We start from the raw sequence: 25,250 nt of genomic DNA, 5'->3' as shown, positions 1-25,250 counted from the left end.
TTGCCTGTTAACAGAGCCGGCGGGCTGCATGGGTCCCTGAATACTATTTCGCTCCACTGAATAGGAAAATTGGCCTTCAGTGTAATTGAAAATTATGCGAATCGTAATTTATGTGAATGATGGGCTGGGGGAAACCGGAAAAGAAGAGACTCGAAGCGAGCTGCCAAAGAAGGATGCTGAAAATTAGTCAGGCTAATCAGATAAGAAATAAGGATTTTCTCCGTAGAGTCGGCGAGAAAAGGAACTTACGGAGGACATTGACAACAAGCGGAGACGCGATGGTATGTCCTAAGATATCAGCGAATGATTTCCATGGTAATGGAGGGATATGTAGAAGGTAAATGCTGTAGGGGAAGGCAGAGATTAGAATATATCCAGGATGTTGAGTGCAACTGCTACTGTGAGGTGAAGCGGAGCACGCAAGACATTAATTCGTTGCGGCTCGTATCAAACTCTCCCCCCCCCCCCCACCCACATCCTCTCTCAAAAGACCAGAACACGTCGTAATTCTGACGTAGGGCTTGTTTGTCGCTATGGGAATGAGGCTATAAGGTCAGAAGCCACCAAAGCAAAAGCAGCAGTCGCGGAAGAAGGTGGGCACTTGTGTGGACAATTTCTGCAGAGCGTTGACTTAGTTAGGACAGCGCTTCTGGTTTTTTAGATTTATTAAATAATTTGTTGGCAATGCTGACTAATCCAGTCTAAGAAGTCTATATTCTGAACTGAACAGTAAGAAAAGAACGTTAGTAGAAAGTTTTATACACCTAAATTCACCTAAAAAAACTGTGGACAAGCAGCCCTAGACAACCAATGACCAGAAGATAGGTATTTTGACGGGAATTTTGGATTAGAGACTGATGATGAGGAAGCATAACTAGATCTCAGCAGGACATTTAAATTTTTGGAGGACAGTGTCATTTTAAATGCTGGTGTTTATTCCTCCCGACTTTTCTTTGGCCTGCGCGTGTCATCTTTCTTACATCAACATAACAGTGAAAAAAGTTAAGCATAGTCGAGAAAAGTGAAACAAAAAAAAAAGGAAGTGAGCAATTACTGTAAATGACTGTCGTATTTCTTCTGGAAATCTGAAATTGTGCAATGTGTGAAGGAAAGGAGCTCCTCTGCTTTTAACAGGCACGTGGTTCAAAGTCAATCAAACAGCTTTCCTCGTGAAATTTGTAAAATAATGCCGCAAAAACATCATTTGGGCACTGTTCTTCTAGGGATTAGTCCGATGGCTTTAAACAGGTCTTGCGCACACGAAAGTATCTGTAGTGTTGAAGATATAATATCTACATCTACATCTACATGGATATTCTGCAAATCACATTTATGTGTCTGGCAGAGGGTTCACCGGACCACCTTCACAATTCTCTATTATTCCAATCTCGTATAGCGCGCGGAAACAACACATGTGTCTTTCCGTACGAGCTCTGATTCCCCTTATTTTATCATGCTGATCGTTTCTCCATATGTGGGTCGGCGTCAACTAAATATTTTCACATTTGGTGGAGAAAGTTGGTGATTGGAATTTCGTGAGAAGACTGCTTCGTAACGAAAAACGCCTTTGTTTTAATGATGTCCATCCCAAATCCTGTATCATTTCATTAACACTCTCACCCTTGTTTCACGATAATACAAAGCGTGCTGCCCTGCCTTGAATTTTTTCGACGTACTCCGTCAGTCCTATCTGGTAAGGATTCCACACTGCGCAGGATTATTCTAAGAGGACGGACAAGCGTTGTGTAGGCAGTCTCCTTAGTAGATCTATTATATTTTCTAAGTGTCCTACCAATAAAATGCAGTCTTTGGTTAGCCTTCCCCACAACAGTTTCTTTGTGTTCCTTCCAATTTAAGTTGTTCGTAATTGTAGATCCTAGGTATTTAGTTGAATTTACGGTCTTTAGGTTTGACTGATATATCGTGTAACTGAACTTTAACGGATTCCTTTTATCACTCATCTGGATGACCGCACACTTTTCGTTATTTAGGGTCAATTGCCAATATTTGCATCATACAGACATTTTTTCTAAATTGGTTTGCAATTTGTTTTGGTCTTCTGATGACAGCTTCATCTACAACAACCTAAGACGACTGCTCAGATTGTTTCCCAAATCGTTTATACAGATAGAAAACAGCAAACGGCCGATCACACTAATTTTTAGAACGCCAGAAATCACTTCTGTCTTACTCGAAGACTTTCCGCTAGTTACTACAAACTGTGACCTCTCTGACAGGATATCACGAATCCAGTCACATAACTGAGACGATATTCCATAAGCACGCAATTTCGCTACAAGCATCTTGTGTGGTACAGTGTCAAAAGTTTTCCGGAAATCCAGACATACCGAAATCCCTTGTCAATAGCTCTCAACACTTCATCCGAGTAAAGAGCTAATTGTGTTTTACAAGAACGATGTTTCCTAAATCCGTGTTGACTGTGTGTCAATAGGCCGTCTTCTTCGAGGTAATTCATAATGTTCGAACACAATACATGTTCCAAAATCCTGCTGCATATCGACGTTAATGATATGGGCCTGTAATTTAGTGGATTACTCCTACTACCTTTCATGAATATTGGTGTGACCTGTGCAACTTTCCAGTCTTTGGGCACGGATCCTTACATAGAGCGAACGGTTGTCTTTAATTGTTAAGAATGGAGCTATTGCATCAGCATACTATGAAAGGAATCTAACTGGTATACTGTCTGGAGCAGAAGACTTGTTTTTACTAGGTAATTTAAGTTGCTTCACTACTCCGATACGTTACTCGTGTTGGCAGTTGTTCTTGATTTGAATTCTGGAATATTTACTTCGTCTTCTTTTGTGAAGGCATTTGGGAAGACTTTGTTTAGTAATGCTGCTTTGGCAGCACTGTCTTCGATAGTATCTCAATTGCTATAGCGCAGAGAAGGCATTGATTGTGTCTTGCTGCTAGCATACATCACATACGACCAGAATCTCTTTGGATTTTCTGCCAGGTTTGGAGACAAAGTTTCGTTGTGGAAACTACTAGAAGCATCTTGCACTGAAGTATGCGCTAAATTTCGAGCTTCTGTAAAAGATCGCCAAACTTGGTGATTTTGCGTCTGTTTAAATCTGGCATGTTTTTTCCGTTGTTTCTGCAACAATATTCAAATAGCTCTGAGCACTATGGGACTTAACATCTATGGTCATCAGTCCCCTAGAACTTAGAACTACTTAAACCTAACTAACCTAAGGACATCACACAACACCCAGTCCTCACGAGGCAGAGAAAATCCCTGACCACGCCGGGAATCGAACCCGGGAACCCGGGCGCGGGAAGCGAGAACGCTACCGCACGACCACGAGCTGCGGACTGCAACAGTATTCTGACCCGTTTTGTGTACCAAGGAGGATCAGCTCCGTCGTTTGTGAATTTATTTGGTAGAATTGCTGCCGATACTATTTCTTTGGATTCAAGCCAAACATGGTCTACACTTATATTGTTACTTTTGAAGGAGTGGAGACTGTCTTTCAGAGATGTGTCAAGTGAATTTTTATCTACCTTTCTAAATGGGTATATTTTTCTTTTATTTTTGGAGGATTTGGGGGTTACAATAATCAGTCTCGCTACCACAACTCTGTGTTCACTAATCCCTGTATCCGTTTTGGTGCTCGTTGTTAGCACAGGATTATTTGTGGCTAGGAGGTCAAATGTGTTTTCACAACCGTTTACTATTCGCGTGGTTTCATGAACTAACTTCTCAAAATAATTTTCAGAGAATGCGTTCAGCACAAATTCGGATGATGTTTTATGCGTATCTCCGGAATTAAACATGTATTATCACCAACATATAGAGGGTAAATTACAGTCACCACTAACTATAACTGTGTGAGTCGGGTACGTACTTGAAATCAAACTCAAGTTTTCTTTGAACCTTTCAGCAGTTGTATTTTCTGAATTGGCAAATCGGTAAAAGGATACAATTATTATTCTATTCCGGTTGCCAACAATGACCTCTGACCACACTAACTCAGAGCATTTACATACTTCAATTTCACGACAATATATACTTAACAGCAACAAACACGCCACCATCAACAGTGTTTAGCCTCTCCTTTCGCAAAACCGTTAGGTTCTTTGCAAAAATTTTGGCTGAGCTTATCTTCAGCTTTAGCCAGCTTTCAGTGTCTATATCGATTTGAGCATCAGTGCTTTCTATTAGCGCTTGGAGCTCTGGTACTTTCCAAACACAGCTACAACAATTTACAACTGTTAGACCGATGGTTCCTGTATCTACGTTTCTCCTGTGTGCGGTTTGCACCCTTTGTGGCTGAAGCCCTTTCTGTGTTTTCCCGAAACCCTCTAACCTAAAAAAACTGCTCAGTCCACGCCACACAGCCCCTGCTATCCGTGTAGCCGCCTCCTGCTTATAGTAGACTCTTGACCAATTCAGCAGAACCCGAAACCCAACCACCCTATGGCGCAAGTCGAGGAATCCGCAGCCTACATGGTCGTAGAACCGTCTGAGCCCCTGATTCAGACCCTCGGCTCTGTACCAGAGGTCTGCAATCGGTCCTGTCGACTATGCTGCACATCGTGAGCTCTGCTTTCACCTTGCAAGCAAGACTGGCAGCCTTTACCACTTTTGTTAGCTGCTCGAAACGAGAGAGAATCTCTTCCGACCCTAAGTGACACACATCATTGGTACCGACGTGAGCGACCACCTGTCGTTGGCTGCACCCTGTGCTCTTCATGACATCCACAAGGACCCGTTCCATGTCTGGAATGACTCCACCCAGTATGCACGCAGAGTGTATATTGGCTTTCTTCCCATTCTTGGCAGCCATGTCCCTAAGGGGCACCATAACGCGCCTAACGTTGGAGCTCGCGACTATCCAAGCCTCTGTGATTGCTCGAATCTTGCAGGCTTAGAGGTTTCCTCTGAAACAGGACAGGCGTCGGCATCTGGCTCAGCGACAGCGTCAGCCACAGACAGCACCTGGAACACGTTCGTCAGACTAACTTGGGAGGCCTTACTTGCGGCCCGCTGGGAAGTCTTTCACCACCTGCAATGCCCCGGGATGACCTCCAACTCGACCACAGGTGAGAGGTAAGCCTCAGTGCGACCAGTAGCTGGGCTGGCCACCGGTGAGGATCGATCAGAGGAGTCGGGCGTACTGGATGTCTGTTGGAACACCGCAGCCGGCACACAACAGTGGTGCCCATCTACTGCAGCCTCAAGCTGTGTAACCAAAGCCATCACAACCTGGAGCTGAGATCGAAGTGTCACCACAATCTGCATCTGCACACAACAATAATAGTCCCTGTCCATACTGAAGACCGTGGCAAATTCAACTACCCAGATAATCGGACTATCGGCACATGCTGCGGATCTCTACTGCAAACGCTGACGAAAATGCTGTAACTGTGTGTAATAAATTAGATTAATATACAGAAATTCAAATACATAGCTACCGAAGCATACTAGTGAAACTATATAATTCGCCCCTGATTACATAAGAAATTTCCATTTCAAGGCACTGGCGACGATCCTGTCCAACAGTATACTACCAACTGTCTTGCCGAGAAGTTGTGTTTCGGAGGTTAAGAGTGTAATGTGGTTTCCTTCAGTCACAATCCATTTTTTACAATCTGAAGATGACAGATAAGTCTGTCGGAACTGTGTGTTTTAAATAAAGAGACACTTATGCCATCTTGGCTGTAGAATGTTTTTACCTAAAATATTTCATTGATCAGAGATAGATAGGTAAGTTCTCGAATAGCCCCGTGATCAAGAAGCAGATTTCTATCGACTGATAGTTAGAATGTTGCTGACTATTGTTTACAGAGATTTGTGATTATGTTGAGAAATAGTGTCATATATTTGTGACACTTTGAAGTGTGTTGCAGAATTCAATAAAAGTTACTTCACCTGCCATAATAATGGGCAGCTTACTTTTTAAAGTCCCCTTGAAGAGTAAAAATTAAGTTCAAAAGTCAAAGAGGAAATAGCTCTTTCAAAAAGTAAATGCTTTTCTCTAATTAGCGTTGCAGTCTTTAAATCAATATATGCATTGTACTGCACACGTTATAAAGTAGCCTATGTTCGTCCTCAGAGTTTAAGCTATCCCCATATTTCGTTAAGATCGTTTCAACAATGTAGTCATAAAAACTTAACAGACAGAGTTACTTTCGGATTTGCACTGAAGCGGCAAAGAAACTGGTACACCTGCCTAATATCGTGTAGGGCCCACGCGACCATACAGTGGTGCCGTAAAAAGACGTGGCATGGAGTTGACTAATATCCATGCCCGAGGCTGGATTCGAACCTAGGACCGTAGCTGTAGCGCGGTTCCGGACTGAAGCGCCTAGAACCGCTCGGGATCAGGCAGGATGATTACGGAAGTGTCACCTGTCAGAGTCGTATCTAGACATATCAGGAGTCCCACATCACTCCAACTACACACGTCCCACACCATTACAGAGTCTCAACCAGCTTGAACATTCCCCTGCTGAGGTTGTCTCCATACCTGTACATATCCATCCGCTCGATACAATTGGAAACGAGACTCGCCCGACCAGGCAATATGTTTCCAGTCATCAACAGTCCAATGTCGGTATTGAATGGCTCAGGCGAGGCGTAAAATTTTGTGTCATGCAGTCATCAAGGTTACACGAGTGCACTTCGGCTGCGGAAGACCATATCGATGATGTTTTGTTGAATAGTTCGCACGCTGACTCTTGTTGATGTCCCAGCATTGATATCCAGAAATTTGCGGAAGGGTTGCATTTCTGTCACGTTCAACAACTCTCTTCAGTCGTCGTCGGTCCCGTTCTAGCAGGATCTTTTTTCGGCCACAGCAATGTCGGAGATTTGATGTTTTATCTGATTCCTGATACTCACGGTGCACTCGTGAAGTGCTCGTACGGAAAAATCCCCACTTCATCGCTACCTCTGAGATGCTGTGCCCCATCGCTTGTGCGCTGACTATAACACCAGGTTCAGACAGACTTAAATCTTGATAACCTGCCACTGTAGCAGCAGTAACCGACCTAACAACTGCGCCAGACACTGTTGCCGGCCGTAGTGCCGTATTCTGTCTGTTTACATGTCTGTGTATTTGAATACGCATGACTATAGCAGTTTGTTTGGCGCTTAAGTGTATAATATTGGTATGTGGGTGTGGATAGGAAAGAAAACGACACCACAGTTGAGCATTTCACACGTGATGTCTCTGAAGAGAGCAAATGTTAGTGTGAATGCAGTGTGGGGGCTGCTGAACACTGGTGAGCGCACCACCGTGTTGACAGCCATTCGATTCTGATATCTGCAGGCGCAGATCTGCGTACTTACCGAGGGGAAGAACTCCGCGACAGACACGAGCGCCAGTGCCAGCAGCAGCAGCACGGCGACGCCCGCGAGAGACACGCTCAGCACGTCCCTGAAAATGCCACCGTCCGTGAGTGCGAAACGTGCTGACATAGTGACGATATGCGCTGACCTCTTTTATGCAGGCTATTTGAACAAGAAATCACCACAATAGAGTAACAGTGAAATTTGGGCAAATAACTCACAAAACAGGCGTAAATTACGTCAGTTGAAAGCAAATTATTTTTATCTTTGTTTACATTGCATGGCAGATATTCTGTCTGAATTAAAATCGTTATCGAACCAAATGGTATGTCGAATGTCGTTTAGAAATCCGTAACTCCGTTACCTGAGTCTTGTCCATGGTATAATTGGGCATACATTAATGATGCACAATAAGAAAGAAAAGAAACGGTACAAGTGTGAGAAGTTAGATGACGGTGCAACTGTTCCATATATGCACATGGTTTTCTACAATTGTGATTTATCACGTTTCTTCTGTTGAATAATGTTCACCGTAGCTAAAAATTTGTGACCTCCAGGGATATCTGTATTAAGCAAGTTAATCTTGGCAATATGTATTAATCGTCGGTTCGAAATCCAAGCTGAGTCAAAGAAGAGGATGAAAACAACTTTCTAGGTCTATCAATATTCCGTACGTGTTTTTGAAGACCTGCAGCGTTGGATCATGGATACCTGTTTCATTAATGGGATCTAAATACATTCAAGTATCTCGAGTTATGCTGCTGCCGCAGTTATTGGCAGATATCCCACCGGGCATAAGGCAGCCACTGTGGTACCAACATGATGCGTGTTCATTCTATTCAGCACATGAAGAGACAGGCGCCTTTAGAGCGTTCAGGAAAATGTAGAAAAATGTAAGTTAATGAGGATAATTGGGAAATGCAAACCCGTAATGTTCAGAAATAGCATTAATAGTGTCTTGTTCGAGAGAGTCATTTCTTTTAAATATCTGGGCATTACGTTGTACAGCGATGTGAAATGGAACGAACGTGTGAGGATTATGGTAGGAAAGGCTAATGGTCGACTTCGGTTTATTGGGATGAGGGCGCGTTTCTTTTTTTTGTCATTTTTTGTGTTTTTTTCTTTTTTTTTCTTTAAATATTTGAATCTTTTATTTTTTCTTATTTTTAAAAATTTTTAAATTTCTTATTTTGTTCCCAAAAGTTTTATTCTAGCAAAGGGTGGTTCATCTATAAAGGACACTGCATATAGAACGCTAGTGAAACCTGTCCTTGAGTACTGCTCGAGTGTTTGGGACATGTAACACGTCGGATTAAAGGAAGACATCGAAACAATTCAGGGGCGGACTGTTAAATTTGTTACCGGTAGGTTCGACCAACACGAAGTGTTATGGAGGTGCTTCGGGAACCCAAATGGGAGTCCCTGAAGGGAAGGCGACGTTCTTTTCGAGGAACAATATTGAGAAACTTTAGAGAACCGCCATCTGAAGCTGAATGCCTAATGATTCTGTTGCCTCTGACATTCATCGCACGTAACGACCACGAAGATGAGATGAGCGAAATTGGGGCTCGTGCGGAGCCATACAGACAGTCGTTTCTCTCGTTCTGTTTGTGAGTGGAATAGGAAAGGAAATGGTTAGTAGTGGTCCACGGTATCCTCCGCAGCGCCTAATGTGGATTGCGGAATAATCGATGTAGATGTCTCTCAAAACGGTCAGCACACTAGCAAAACTTTTTCTATATTTTCATCTGTGGCGAAAATTAAAACTGGAGTTCTTTTAGGAAATGCCTTATTACACGGACCAGTGCTGCCGTTAACTCCAGACGTCATTCAACGTGCCGTATTGTTTCTCCAGGATCACTGTATAGCGCGTACCTCAAGATCAAAAATTTGAGCACCTGATATGACAGCCATGATAGTAAATACACTAATCGTACCTGAGTAAAGTGTTTGCTTGCATTTGATATAACAAGACAGACGTTGCGAAACCTCTTCTCCTGACGGCGGGACAGTGGTTTGTAGAGCGGTTGTCTTAATATTATTTGATCGAGTCCCATACAGGTAACGTAGTTAAATTTTCCGTAGATGCTTCTTGCAAATGCCACAGAAAAAGGTATACAGAGCCAATAAAAAGAAATTGTAAACGAAAGAAATTACTTGCGTACGTGAGAGAACTGTGGCAGTCAGTTTGTATATTAAAATGGGATAACTGACACACTGGATATTCTTTCAACCAAACTTTACTTAAGTGGAGTTACAACGGAATTTTTTTTCCATTTTAAGATTTTTATCTCATTATAAAATTTGCAATTTTCCGAATAAAATTATTATATATAAACTTACATGCGAAGTATTTTTTTTAAAAAATATAATCTACACCGGTTGTAAATGTTAAAATTTTTACGTGCATTACTTCAAGATCTAATAAAATCTATAATTTTTTATATAGAAGACTGTAGATTGCTGTGTTATAAAGGTTAAATTACGAGTTTGTATTGGTAGGACTGTCAGAAACAGTATCGTATCGTTTCATGGTACAAACAAGCGTTGTATGACGAAGTGCTAACGTTTTTCTGATGAAAAGTGGCAAATAGATTCGTAAATCTCTCAAAAAGTAAAGTATGACGCCAAAAGGAAGCGTTTTTAAGAAACGTGGGTTTCATGGTAATAGAGTTTCGAATAAAGCGAAACACTGTGTTCAACATGTGGCGCGTGAAGTTGCAGACAATGAAATACAGGCAAACTCGTCAGTATCTAGAGAAACACCCATTAGTGCTTCGAAGATTAAAATAAAACGTTGTGACACACAGTTTTCTCAAAACGAAAGTGATATAAATGGCAAGTTAACTTATATTCTGATAGATTTACACATCCCAAAAAGAGTGTTAGGTGAATGTGTGTGTTGTAAAATATGTGGAGGGCCAGTTAGTTCACATGAAGGCAGTGAGGTAGCAAATGGACTAGCCAGGAAACTTATCATTAATTGTGCCAGTTGTAAATATACTCATTCATTTTGGAATTCTGAAAAGTGTAAAGATAATTATTCTGAAGTAAATGTTAGGTGGGTTTGTGGATTGAGAGCTATTGGCAAAGGACAGACTGCAGCAGAAACAATGTGTGCCGTGATGAATATACCACGCCCACCTTGTAAAATTGACAAGTATGCAGGATTTATTGGAGCTGCTGTGGAATCTGTTGCATGTGAGTCAATGAAGGGTGCTGCAAACGAAGTTGTTGAAATAAATGATGGTATGACTGACATACTAGTAGCTTTTGATGGCACTTGGCAAAAGCACGGCTACGGTTATACGAATTCTGTTGCTATGGTGACACCTGCGGATACTGGAAAGGTAATAGATTTCCAGATTTTAACCAAATATTGTTATAAGTGTAAATCAGGGAATGAAGAAGGGCACATCTGTGACAGAAATAATGAAGGAACAAGTGGTGGTAGGGAGGCCTCTGAAGCTACTGAAATTTTTAGTCGATCTTTGAACGAAAGGGGAGTGTGTTATACTAAGTTCATAGGTGAGGGAGACTCAAATGCATATTACAATGTAGTAGCCGCTCAGCCTTATTGTGAGAAGATTATCACAAAACTGGAATGTATTGGTCGTGTCCAGAAGAGGATGGGCACTAGGTTGAGGAAGTTGAAACAAAGTTTGAGAGGCAAGAAACTTTCTGATGGTAAAACCATAAGAGACAGGCTGACAGACAAAATGATTGATGGACTACAGCATTATTATGGGACGGCCATTATAAATAATACTGAGATTTGTTGAAAATGAAGCAGGCAGTATGGGCCACCATCTCCCACAGAGTGTCAACTGATGACAAACCAGAACGTCACCTTTGCCCTCCTGGACCTGATTCATGCTGCAATTACCGCAATGGCCAGTACTCAAACAGGTCATACAGCCACGAACATTTCATCCCAGCAGAAGTCATGGATACCATAAAAACTATTCACAGAAACCTGGCAATTCGTGAATTCCTGAAGAAGTGTCTGCATGGTCAGACTCAAAATTTCAATGAGTCGTTCAGTAATCTTATATGGACTCGTTCACCAAAAAATGTTTTTGTTGGAATGAAGACACTAGAGTGGGGAGTCAGTAATGCTGTTATTGCTTTCAATGATGGAAACATTGGTAGGATGAAAGTGCTACAGCATATGGGAATTAATCCTGGAGCAAATTGCATCAGAGAACTTGAATGGATGGACAAGGCTCGCATTAATAAAGCTGAGTATGCACCACAGTTCGCCACTAAGTAGTCTTGAAAGAAGAAAAGAAGAAAAAACTTGGAAAAAGATCAAGAGGATGATATATGGTATGGTATATGGTGCTTCTGAGTGACTAAATAAGTTAAGGAGTGGAGCAACCAACGAGTACAATTAGTGCACTTCAGAAGTAATAAGAGACACGGGAGACGCGCGTGCGTACCTGGGCAGCACGACGACGCGAGCCACGGTGACGAGCAGCAGGGCGAGCGGGCAGCCCAGCACGGAGACGCTGCCGAAGGACTCCTTGTGGTGCTGGTACTCCACCTCCTTCTGCTTGTCGCTGAACGCCAGCGTCACCAGGTGCGTGTGCTTCGACAGGTCTCTGCGACACACCACAGCCGCTGTGTTAACGCCCAGCACTAGCGCTCGATAACACGATCTTAATTTGTTCTCGCCACGCAATGTGGTACGTCATATGTAGATGATCTGTGAAGTAGTTTTTAGACCAACTGTTTAATTTTGTTTCCAGTATTTTATTTAAATTGATAAACTATAAATAGTGCCACCATAAAATTCATTTCATAATTTTTGTCAGCAGTAGCAATTCTTCCTGGAAAATATTTAATTGGTCTGCATTTAAACTTGTACGAAATATCGGATGCCATACATATACCACCATACAGTTTACATGAATTAACAATCGTAGAACCGTTTTGAATTAATCCAAGTGATTTTGCACACTTATGCCTTTGCTACTGGGTTCCACTTCATATAGGCGAAAACGAAACAGCAACCAAATTAGTGGCTTTTACCTGGTGTACCTGCACCAGAAAGCGTGAAGATGATTTCATGTGATGGAGAAGTTTCATCTCACTGATTTTCTCAGGTAGGGTAGAATGATGCCTTTTAAATTCTACGCTACTTCTGACAACGGCGTGGGGAAAAAGAGTGAGAGATGCCTGGATTGCAAAAGAAATAAAAGAAATATATATTTCATCACGACACTGTACCTACTGTATAAAGGAGCTTTGACAATGGGAATAATGATGGGTTTCAAGTATGAGAGTTGACACATACCGTTGTGTACTGCTTTGTACACAATGGTAAGGAGAAGTGAGCTACAGGACGGTGCAGCGGTGTCGTAGGGAAGCTAGACAGGAGCTGAAATGATTAGAGAACAGGCAAATACATTAAGCAGAAGTTAACTTATAGCGTTCTACAAACGTTGCGAAGTAACTTTACAAAAGAACAGACAGCAGTCGACTCCAGCTATCAGAAGAAGCAAACTGGGGAGCATCGTGCACTGTTGTGCACAAGTGAACTGTCGAGGGCTACTAAAACCGAAGACTGCGACAGAGACGGGCGTGTAGCTGCCGTCGGCCATCCTATGTCGCAGCGGCACAGAGCGCTCACAGTTGGAGCTGCTGAAGGTGTGGCTCAGCGGACGCGCATCATTGGACCCGCCGGGTCTCCGCTTGACCGCTATCGGCGTCTGTCGAAAACTTGCATTTCCGTTGCAAACAATGAGATATCGGTGGGGGTGGTATCTGTCTATGATACCCCCAGGCAACTTACTGATCACTGTAACCAGAACTGTGCTCGAGTAAACATAGTGTGCGAGCGCTCTTTCAAAGCAAGAGCTATATGGAAGTGAATATTGACTAACAACCGGACAGTGACTCCAAGTGATGTTTGGTGGGTCCTACGGTGAAGGAGGCGGCAGTCCACCAGACTGGCCCGCCCCACCGACGTCGCACTGACGTCATGAACAATAGCTTAGATGGTAATGAAAGGTGTAAATGCTGTGAACAACAACTAAATAGATGTACGAGTAAGCTTAGACAGGGACTAAGACTATAGCAATTCGGATACGTGTAGTGGTAGGAAATGTGCTGCAGGCCTGCAAAGAAAATGTGGAGCTGCTAAATGAATGGAATTAAGTGATGTTGTGGTAGATCAGGAAATGTAAGACATGAGACACGTCAATCAGTCGGACATAACTCAAGTTAACTATCCATAGTCAATCGCTTTTAACAAAGTATGATTATGCAGAACCCTACTCTGAGTTGTCTTAACTCAGAGACAACAATAAACAGCAACAGAAAATAATAGATTCAGGTCCTTACGTTGTACATATTGAAGCGAAAAAGGGTAAAGTAGGAAATACCCATACGATGGCCACTGGAAAATTGTTTCACGATAATATGCCGGAGGTAAGAGTCTAGATTTGGAATATTACGAAGCGAAAGTAAATAGGTTGAAAGTGGAAGTGAGGAGGGCCAAAGTAGCAAATAGAACAGTGCAGACTCCGACATTAGTCGTTCATCAGCTAGAACCGTAAGTACCAAACTATCTACTCTACGAACAGGGTGTAACAGGTGGAGTGGATGCAAGATATAAAATCGTCAGTGAAATCATTGGAGGCTAGGAGAATGAATGAAACGATACTACAGAATAATACTGAAACAGTACTGACACACGCATTCATTCACAGTACGCGATGTTCATTGGAACTCTACTCGCTGCCTGTGCGGATATGCTATAACAGTTTACATTTTGGACTCTTGAGAGGCGGTCTCATATCATATTCAGATGTGACATTGATCACGGAACGTCAAACTATGAATCAGATAGGTTCACTTGAGCCAACTGTAGCGATGCACACTATGCAACAGACAAAGCGTACCCAAAGTATATCGGAAGGAGACAAGTGCATGAAATTGCTGCACCTAGGAACATCTCATTTAAAAGAGCGCTGGAAATACTGAAAAACAGATCTTACGCCGAGATCGTTACACGTCAGCAGATAGGCTGTCTCTCAATGAGAACTGATCTTGTGTAGTCCCAGGTGCATCACTAAGAGATTTCTTTGTCTACCACAGGTAAATAAATCAACAGTCAACTCACAGAACACAGTGAACGCGTTATTAGGTCGGACGTCAACAAGCACACCACCTCGTTCGCCCAGACGGGAAATGCCGCAGGACAGCGTATAGGGACCAGGCGCGGGCAGTACAGAGGGAATGAGATACAGACCGACAAAGCGTCTCGACTCATTGGACTGTAGCGCACTAAAGCGAAGACTTGCACGACCCCTGGGAACGTTTCAGCAAAGAATAAGCAATGGCTACGAGAAAAAAAATAACTTTGTAGAAGAACTAGTGAAACTTCTAACTCGAAAATGGAGCGAATAAAAACAGGTGATTTCATTGATACAATAAACATACGGCAGCTACTCGAGGAAGAGAAAATCCTGCATCTGTATAATGGAAAAACTATCAGTGACTAAAGCAGCAATGGATACATTGCACGCTAAGTCTGTCAGAAGAAATGCAACGGTTCTGCTTATCTTGGTACAAGGTAGTGACATTAAACTGTAAGACATTAACAAAACATGGCTAGCCCCACCTGAGAACTTCACTTGCCAAGAGTATTAGCTGATACGAGCTGATAGACAGGACGGATAGGGTGATGCAGCAATCATGATACACTCTGATGTAAATTACAAACGGGTCGGAATAAAAAACATGGTCAGAGTAACCGAGGCGTGTGCCACTGAAGTAATCATTGAGGGAAAAACTATGCCAGTCCTTTCATTATACGGAGCTCCCAAAGTACGATTAAGTAAGGAGACAATTTTCAGTATAGTGTTTCAAGTAGCGGCCCTAGAGTGATTCTGGAAGGTCTCAACATACACCACCAGAACACGGGGTAATAGACGGTCAGATAGAAAAGGGAACATGGTTCTAGAAATAACCGATGAAGAGAATTTATTAATGCTGAATGATGGCTCGGTGACTCGCGTCAATACGCCTAGTCAAGAAAAGTTAGCAGCCGACCTTATTACGGTGTTACTCGAACTGACTCGTACACTGGTGCGTACTAGAAGATCCCACTTGTATCGGTCACCTGTCGCTGCTAATAACATTCCTCAGCCAGGAACTTCTACCAAAATTCGTTATCATATGTATACATGGGATACACGGAAAGCTGATTGAGAGATGTGCAATACAAGGAAGTAACTGAGGATACATACGTCGCCGTAGCGGCGTATACAACTTGCAGAAGCCATCACAAATGCGCCTACGAAGCCATACAGCAAAAGCGGAAGTGTTATGTGCCAAGACGCTCCCCAAGGGAATGGGGGAGGCGAAATGACAGGACACAAAGGAAATATGAATGGAGACATTAATGCGAACTCACCACATTAGACCCTTAAACGTGCGATTGCGAAAGCCAAAATTACTTTGAAACAAAAGTAAAGAAAAAGTAAGAAGACATCTGTTCCACTTTCACAAAAACCATCACTCGTAGAAATCTGGCAGAAAATAAAGCGCTTCGCGAACTGAGGGAGAACCATGTTACAGAAGATTCTCCGTTGCAGGACCTGTTAGAGAGAATCCTGCAGAAACTTCCACCCCTCCTCCTCTTTCACCGGCTTCCAGACCACAACAAAGATGTGAGGATGCAACGCACAATCTTTTGCAACTGTATAGTCTAACAGAGAATTTAAAAAAGCATTATTAAATGCGAAACATATACTGTAACTGAATCTGAAAATGTTAACTACAAAATGTTGTGGCACCTGCCAAAAACGAGGAAAAGAACCTAATTAAGATTTTCAATAGAGTACCGATCAATGCATCGTTATTCCATCCATGAAACTAGTGAGGACTGTGACAGTTAAGAAACAAGACAAGGACAAAAAAATATGGTTGAATCCTAGAGACCAATCGTAACGGACGATTAAGTATGGATTACAGTGATGGGCGTGAAAAGACAAGTTTTCTTTCACCATACCAGTATGGGTTTAGCAATTTTTACGGCTTTAACAAGTGCATACGATAATGCATAGATACCGATGTTAACGCATAAGCTGATTAACTATGGTCCGTCCAAAATATTTGCTCAGATTTTCGACAGGTATTATTGTGCCGGAAAATCATCATCAAAAATTGTTTACAAACAATGACGAATGTCGCTTGCCGCAAGGATCTATCTTGCCCCAGTTACTTTTCAGAATATGTAGGAGGGATGTACATACATAATCTAGTGGGGGATAACATTAAGACGTTGCAAACTGCTGACGATCTATGCATTTATGCAGTCGGAGAGGCATTAAACTATTGCATTCAAATAACAGGACAATTGATTAAGAATTTCCAAATAATTCACTCGAAATATCCGCTTGTAAGACATCCATCTGTATGTTCACTGGATACAGATGTACAGGTTTGAATCAAATGAAACTAGGCCCAAATACATTTCCATTCAAGAAAACTATCAAGTATTTACTCTTGTAAATAGATCACAAACTGACATGGGGCCCATAAAGGCGAAAGAGCAATAAATATCAAACGAGCAGTTACCGGTAATGCCTAGGGAACAGATCCCAGTGTGTCTAAACATTTACGGAGCACTTATCCATCTCTACCTGGACTATGCATGCATCCGCTATGGGTCTGCAATCACGACCACCCTATTTAAACTGGACAAAATACAGTGTTAAGCGCTATCCATCCGTGTCGATGCGATGAAATGGACACAAACAAATGCATTGTTATGAAAGACATTAGGAGTAACACTACACCTCCTACGGCGTTGTCTCGCATCGAAGTTCATGCTAAAATGTAGCCAGTTTACGAATTCGTTTGTTATATAGAACATCCGGACACTGGTGATCGATTATTTTACGGAGCGGTACTGGATCTACAAAGATACTCCAATGTATGTTTTAGATTAAGTAAAACAATTACAACACAGAGTGATGCGTTCTACAGCTACACAGTGTAACGACAACTGTGATCATATAACCCTCATAAATTCAAGGTAAACGATCTCTATGATGCCCCCTGATATCATTTTAGAGCATGCCAGGGCGATACTGGAAATCTTAGGACACATAACGGGCGCCAAAATATTAACACAGATGGCACCAGAAATGGATCCGTATGTCAGACAACACAACCTTGGAGACTGTATAAATAACCTGCGGAAATGTCTGTTATAGCAGCAAAATTAGTAACTATTGTAGAAGCACTTACGAACTAAGGAAACTGCATTGAGGGAAAAATTATTATCTTAACGGACTGCCGGGAAGCTGTCATGATCTTGAATAGGCCAATTTACAAAGCGATTTTTACATAGCGGCAGAACAACCGAGTCGATGATTTTTCATTCATGTAGAGCAACAGTTATACACTTAAGCGCCAAAGAAATTGGTATAGGCGTGCGTATTCAAATACAAAGATATGTAAACAGGCAGAATACCACGCTGCTGTCGGCAACAAGTGTCTGGCGTAGTTGTTAGATCGGTTACTGCTGCTACAATGGCAGGTTATCAAAATTTAAGTCTATTTGAACGTAGCGGTATAATCAGCGCACAAGCGAAGGGACACAGCATCTTCGGGTACCGATGAAGTGGGAATTTTCCCGTTTAACCATTTCACGAGTGTGTCGTGAATGTCAAGAATCCGGTAACACATCAAATCTCTGGCATCGCTGTGGCCGGAAAAAGATCCCGCAAGAACGGAACCAACGAATCGTTCAACGTGACGGAAGTGCAACCCTTCCGAAAATTGCTGCAGGTTTCGATGCTGGGCTATCACCAAGTATCAGCCTGCGAACCATTCAACGAAACGTCGTCGATATGGGCTTTCGGAGCCGAAAGCCCACTCGTGTACCCTTGTTGACTGTACGACACAAAGCTTTACGCCTCGCCTGAGCCCGTCAGCGCCGACATTGGACTGTTGGTGACTGGAAACATGTTGCCTGGTCGGGTGAGTCTCTTTTCAAATTGTATGGAGCGGATGAACATGTTCAGGTATGGAAACAACCTCATGAATCCATGGTTCAAATGGCTCTGAGCACTATGGGACTCAACATCTTAGGTCATAAGTCCCCTAGAACTTAGAACTACTTAAACCTAACTAACCTAAGGACATCACACACACCCATGCCCGAAGCAGGATTCGAACCTGCGACCGTAGCAGTCCCGCGGTTCCGGACTGCAGCGCCAGAACCGCTAGACCACCGCGGCCGGCCTGAATCCATGGAAATTGCAAGTCAGCAGGGGGCTGTTCAAGCTGGTGAAGACTGTGTAATGGTGTGGGACATGAGCAGTTGGAGTGATATGGGACCCCTGATACGTCTAGATACGACTCTGACAGGTGACACGTAAGCATCCTGTCAGATCACCAGCATCTATTCATGCCTATTGTGCATTTCGGCGGACTTGGGAAATTCCTGTAGGACAATGCGACACCCCACACATCCAAAATTGCTGCAGAGTGCTCTAGGAACACGCTTCTGTGTTTAAACACTTCCGCTGACCAGCTAACTCCCCAGACAAGAACATTATTGACCATATCTGGGATGCCTTGCAACGTGCTGTTCCGAAGAGATCTCCATCCCCTCGTACTCTTACGGATTTATGGACAGCTTGTAGGATTCATGGTGTCGGTTCCCTCCAGGAGTACTTCAGATACTAGTCGAGTGCATGCCACACGGCACCACCATTTGACCATATGATATGCTATTTTACATGATCTGGATTTCAGCCTTAGGCCATTTTCAAGTGTTACAAATTTTAAAAAATCATCTTACTTTTGTAGAGCACACGATGAGTTGTGCTCCATACAAGTCAGATGATTTTTGACATCTGTAACACATGATGAAAGGCTAAGGCTTAAATGTAGATTGTGTAGATATGCATATGATACAGTCAAATCGCGGTTATAACTTTCCATAACAGCCCAGTCGTTTACTAAATTATGTAGCATCTCAGAAAAAGACGCCACGTTAATCTAGGTCGAAGACGACAACAGCATCCACGGCGACGAGCAAGTAGACCAACTGGCTAAACAAGGTGCAGCTTCAGGAACGCGATGCATTTCAAGGGTACCGCACACAGTCTTCATACGGTGGCCAAAATGACGATGAGAATGAGGTATGACGAGGAAGGGAGAACAACAACCAACTACAAAGGAAATCATATAAAACGATAGATCCTGTGATCCCGACAACGATTTGATATAAATAAGCAAGCGGTTCAAGAGGATATTATACAACCATTGAACGAATGATATTCAATCACGGCCTACATCGCCTTGGACTGATCGACAACCCTCTTTTTATTTCTGGAAAGGAAGAAGACATGAACATTATAATACTGTAATGTCCCGAGAGGACAAGAGAAACAGGACTCTAAATCAATTATATGCTATTTGGTACAGAGGCCCCCACTGCGTTACCACTCTTCTCGGAACGACAACGTTGCGGGTTATAAACTCATATACTCACCTCCTAAGGAATCAGGAGTGTCCATATGATCAGCCACAGTAATCTGTGAATCCTTTGAGTGCCGTAAATTTTTATTCTTTGGTCAGAACAGACCAGCAACACGAGACAATATGCAAGAACTGCCACTCGGAGGAAGCAGAGACGAGAAGGAAAACCGCGTTGCTTGGACGACGCAACCCAATTACCGAATACGTCAGACGACAAATGGAACACATGAAGTCTTGCGTTTCCTTCTTCAGTTAAAAATAATACTTCTTTTTTGAAACTGAAATCAATTTAAATTGTCTGCACTAAGCTCAATGCATACATGTAAATATTATAGAAATACATACCTTTCTTTCAATAAATGGGTTCAAATGTTGTACATAGATAAAAATCAAAACTGATGAGTGTTACTAATTTGAATAAGTTACGGTTGGCTGTACAGTCATGAAACCAAAGGACAATAAGAATAAGATTTTATTGATCAGAATTTCTTCTTTACCACGTAGAAAAAATGATTTATTTGTAAAACTCTGGGTTCAATGAAGAGGCTGTGGTTGTGCCAGTCGTATGTGGCAGTTTTCTACAACTTATAGAATCACTCTTCAGGAACGGAATTTGTCGACTGGAAAAAAATACATCAAACAAACTTTGGCATAGTCGATTCATCCAAACGAGGACTACGTCGAAAATTAAATGAATTTAACCTAATTTCGCACTGATACGTGGAGAAAGTTGTACTGTACCCTTGTACAACAGCGTAACAATTGACTCAGACCTGTGAGTGTGTGTTGCAGGTAATATAACTCCTGGAACTGGAGGGTGGTATAAGATACCCTGTTAATATATGGAAACTGCAGTAATCGGGATTTGTTACCCGGCTCGCCAACGATCATTTTACATCATCTGTGAAGAATGAAAGGCGACATAAAGTGTTGTTTTCATGTACTGATAACTAAATGAAACTGATAATGTCACGAAATGGCGCTGCCTGCATCGTGTATCGCACCTGTCGTTTGTTTGTGGCAATCGCACTTTAAAAACTATGGAAGCTAAATTGATACTTGCGTTGTAAAACTGACGTTATTTAATGTTTCGCTTTTCTTTTATCATTTTACTAATAGAGATTTCCTGCGCTTGGGCCATCATACACGATAGTTATCATTAAACTTACGCTACATGAGAGTGCCCCCCATGAAAAACGAGTCATCGTAGCACACTGGAACTTTGTGGAAGTATCGGAAGAGATATAACAACTAAACCATAGAAGAAAACACATTTTAATTTCCATATGAGAGGGTAACATTTGTTAATTGCGTATCATGAATAGTTTCCGGGTTACAACCGTTTCTCAATATGACGACCATCTGCATCCACGAAAACCTGGAACCGCACTAGAGATTCCATTTTAAAACCGTTCGCAGCGCTTTTCGTGCGGTGGAACATGGAATGTTCAACTTTCGTGATACAGCTCGTGCACTGCTTGAAGAACGCACACTGCGTTCACCATCCTCAACTATGGCAACAGTAGCTTGTTCGACAGTTAGTTGCGCAATTGGCCGTCGACCTCTCCTACAAGCGCCGCGTGAAGTGGCCACGCGGTTTGAGGCGCCATGTCACGGATTGCGCCGCCCCTCCCGCCGGAGATTCGAGTCCTCCCTCGGGAAGGGATATGTGTATTGTTCTTAGCATAAGTTAGTTTCAGTTAGTTTAAGTAGTGTGTAAGTCTAGCGACCGATGACTTCAGCAGGAATTCACACACATTTGAATATTTTTCTTCCACAAGCAATTTCGACGTCACCAGTTAATTCCAATTTCCGAATCATGTTCTTCAACCCCGGATTAGAAATAGAATCTCTCCCTTTTCCTTTAATACCCCGATACTAGAGAAGAGCAGGGGCACTGTTGCTGTTGTTTTGAGCAGGCCAGTGTCACCGAGCGGTTCTAGGCAGTTCAGTCCGGAACCGCGCGACTGCTACGGTCGCAGGTTCGAATCCTGCCTCGGGCATGGATGTGTGTGATGTCCTCATGTTAGTTAGGTTTAAGTAGTTCTAAGTTATACGGGACTGATGACCTCAGATGATAAGTCCCATAGTGCTCAGAGCCATTTGAACCATTGTTGTTTTGATAAAACGGCATTACGAGTAAAGCCCCGTTCACCTTTCCAGAACCATGTCGACTGTCTGCAACTGCAATGTACACTGATGTTTGTGTTTCAGCCCAAAGTCGCCGTATCACTACCCGCGCCCGTCAGCAACTCATGATACTAACACTACTTACAACGCAGATTCTACCGCGTATAGTCTGAACATCATTCCTATAAATCTGAGTATCCATAAGGTAAATAGTTTTCCGTATACATTTGTACGTCGTATAAATTAAAATATCTACATTCTACGCACATTATCTTACTGGACAGTAGCATAAATGAATTAACTGTTATCGGAAATATGTCGCAGTATGTCTGCCTGAATTCGGTGCCTTACCATTAATGACAATGCCCTTATTAACTGAGGTACTCAGGTACGACACTCTGACTGCAGAGTGGAAGACTCCTTGTGGAAACAGCCCATAGACTTTAGCTAAGCCTTTTTCTGCTACATCTACATTTGCATAAATATTCTCCAAACAACTGTCTCACGTTCGGTGGAGACTACATACCAATATTAGCGACATCCTATCACATTCTGTTCCCGAGGAAAAAATGAACACTGCAATCAATACAAGTTCTAACCTCACCTAACCTATTCTCATGAGCCTTACGTAACATATACTTTGGAAACCGAAGAGATGTTGCACATTATTTCTCGAAGTCACATTCTCTGAAATTAGCCAACAGGCTTATGAAAGAACTTTGATGCCTTCCTCCCAAAAATTTCCATTTAATTTTCCGGAGCTTCTCTGTTAAATTTTCGAATGGGCTGTGCTGAGCTATTACGATCGTTGCAGCGCGACACTAAATTCATTCGATTTCTAGTGTCTAGTTGATAAGAGTTCCAATACCACAATAAAAGTTCAGAATCGTTTGCAAGTTTGTCTTTTATTTTTTTAATTATCTTTTTACAAGCGCTCCGTAGTTTTCCAGCATTCTCACAAAAAATTTTAGTATTCCATTCCCCAACCATTTCTTTTCGTAATGCTGATTTTGTGCAAGAGAGTTTTTGTGAAGTTTGAAAATTAAAAAAGGGGTACCAACAGATTTGAGCGGTGGAGGAGGAGCGAGATTCCCACTTTTACAGCTCGGGTAGAAAGAACAAAAGACAAAGAGTACGGATCCCAGTGTCTATACAGTACACAGTTTTAATCTGCCTGGAAGTTTCATAACAGCGCATACTCCGCTGCAGAATGGCAGTGTATTTGGCTATATTCGAACATACACTAGGATAAGCGGCACCCTAGTTCCTCGGCACGATCCTGTTAAGCATATTTTGCAACCAAAGAAAATGCTTTGTAGGTCATTTACATAACTGTGAGAATCTCTGCTGGCTTAGTCCTGCCAGAAGTCCAACTGCGTCGAAACAGAAGATGTAACAGCCAACCCCCACTGCAAGGAACAATGACTTTGTCATTGTTGTAGGTCAAACAAATTTTTCGTGTAAATAACATAATTAAAATGCTGCTTGTGACGATAAGTCGTGCCAGTGATCTCTCACGTTTTCCTGGCGTCATTGATAGATAGTGTGCTTTCGCATATCCAGCAGCTGAAGATGCGAAAGCACACTATTAAACGGCACCAGTGTTTGGGTCAAGGTAAGAAATAGATGTAAACAGACAAAAAATTAACTACTGATGATGATGTAAAGTAAAACTAAACTAATTTAAGCAAATTTATGAAAACTGTGAAAGATGTCATAAACTAGAGATTATCTCTGATAACTGTGTTACTACTCGAGAGTGAAACATTAAATGTTTGATGCTTTCATTAAATTCTACTTCTTAATATAGAAAAAGGAACTAAGGAATAAAAATTTATATCACAATGTGTTACAAGGTACATGAAATACTTTTCATGACACCCCGTTTATTGATAACTACACAAAATTAATGAAATTCTCTGATTTAACGATATAGATGAAAATTAACCACGATATGAAACGTGTCGATATTTCCAGCTCCCATTCTGAGTGTACAAAATGACTCCGTGCCTTCCGCTGTGGTGTGTGGTCGATGCCTACCTCTGGCCGTCCCTGTTCACCAGCTCCTCGCGTAGCCGCTTCTTGAAACTCTCCGAGTCCTCTCTCCCTCGCCCGTTCCCCAGCACGTGGTTCTCCTCCACAGGACTGGCACACTGTGGACAAAATACATATCAGAGACATGTTTAATACAAGTCTGTTCAGTAACAGTGGGAATAATGAGAGCAAAACTGCGGTTGCACTATCAATAATACAAATTATCGATTGAACTAAATACCTGAGGATTGCAGTTACACACAACTTAAAATGGGAATCATCACGTTGAAAATGTTGTTGGGAAAGCCGACCAAAGACAGAGTTTTATTGGCAGAACATTTGTAAGATGCAACAAATCTACTGCAGAGACAGACTACACTAGATTCTACATCCCTTGTTACAGTACTGCTGTGCGGTATGGTGGTCTTACCGCATAAGTTTGACGGAGGACATAGAAAATTTTCAAGGAATGGCAGCTCGCGAAACAGATATGATACGCGAGATGGAGTGGCAGTCACTAAACCATAGGTGTTTTTGTTTGCGGGAAGATCTTTTCACAAAATTTCAAGTATCATTCGTTTCCTCCGAACGCAAAAATATTTTGTTGATTCTCAGTATTCGGGGAAAAGTGATCATGGTAATAAAATAAGAGAAATCAAAGCTTGCATGTGAATATTTAGGTATCCATTTTCCCACAAGCTATGCGAGAGTGGAATGGTCGAGAAATAGTCTAAAAGGGTTTCTGTGAATACTCTGTGAAGCACTTCATCGTGGATTACCGGATACTGATGTAGCTGTAGATGTAGGAAAGGAAAAGAACAACTGAATGGCAAGAATTTCAAGAGAAGCAATACACCGGACAAAGCGCTAATCACGATAAAACGCTAATATCGAGTAACATCGCCTCGAGCATTCATGAAGGCCTCAATTCGAGGAGGGAGAGAGACAAGTTTCTTCAGGTAAGCCACGTCCAGAAGAAACTCCACATTCGTCATTAGATCCTATACAGCTACCAAATTGCAGGCCAATAAGTGCTATGTTTCACGTGGCATTACAAATAGCCCCAGATATTTTTCTATGGGATTCAGATAGTAGTGATATAGCGGGACAGTCGAGGACCAATAGGAAGCCTGAGTACTGGTCATACCAGGACGCGTGCGTGCAGCGCTCTGTAAACACAGCAGAGTCCACAGCATATTCACCGTGAAGAAGTAGAAGAAACGGCAACTCCTGGTCACCGTGAGTTAGTTACTTA

The 25,250-nt window shown here is 42.2% G+C and overlaps 1 protein-coding gene across 1 annotated transcript in view; it reads right to left on the bottom strand.

Annotated features, from left to right (window-relative positions):
- Positions 1-25,250, bottom strand: part of LOC126235306 (adenylate cyclase type 3) — a 628,591-nt gene that overhangs the window by 179,086 nt on the left and 424,255 nt on the right. Inside the window, exons 8-10 of the mRNA XM_049944030.1 lie at positions 24,002-24,114; positions 11,764-11,925; positions 7,322-7,409 (exon numbers count right to left, since the gene is read on the bottom strand). Of these exons, the coding sequence (XP_049799987.1) occupies positions 7,322-7,409; positions 11,764-11,925; positions 24,002-24,114 (363 nt within the window). The remainder of the gene's footprint in view (positions 1-7,321; positions 7,410-11,763; positions 11,926-24,001; positions 24,115-25,250) is intronic.

The sequence above is a fragment of the Schistocerca nitens genome, chromosome 2, assembly GCF_023898315.1.
Source record: "Schistocerca nitens isolate TAMUIC-IGC-003100 chromosome 2, iqSchNite1.1, whole genome shotgun sequence".
NCBI classification, from domain to species: domain Eukaryota; kingdom Metazoa; phylum Arthropoda; class Insecta; order Orthoptera; family Acrididae; genus Schistocerca; species Schistocerca nitens.
Note: the sequence above shows the minus strand (reverse complement) of the source record. Positions and strands in the feature narration are given on the sequence as shown.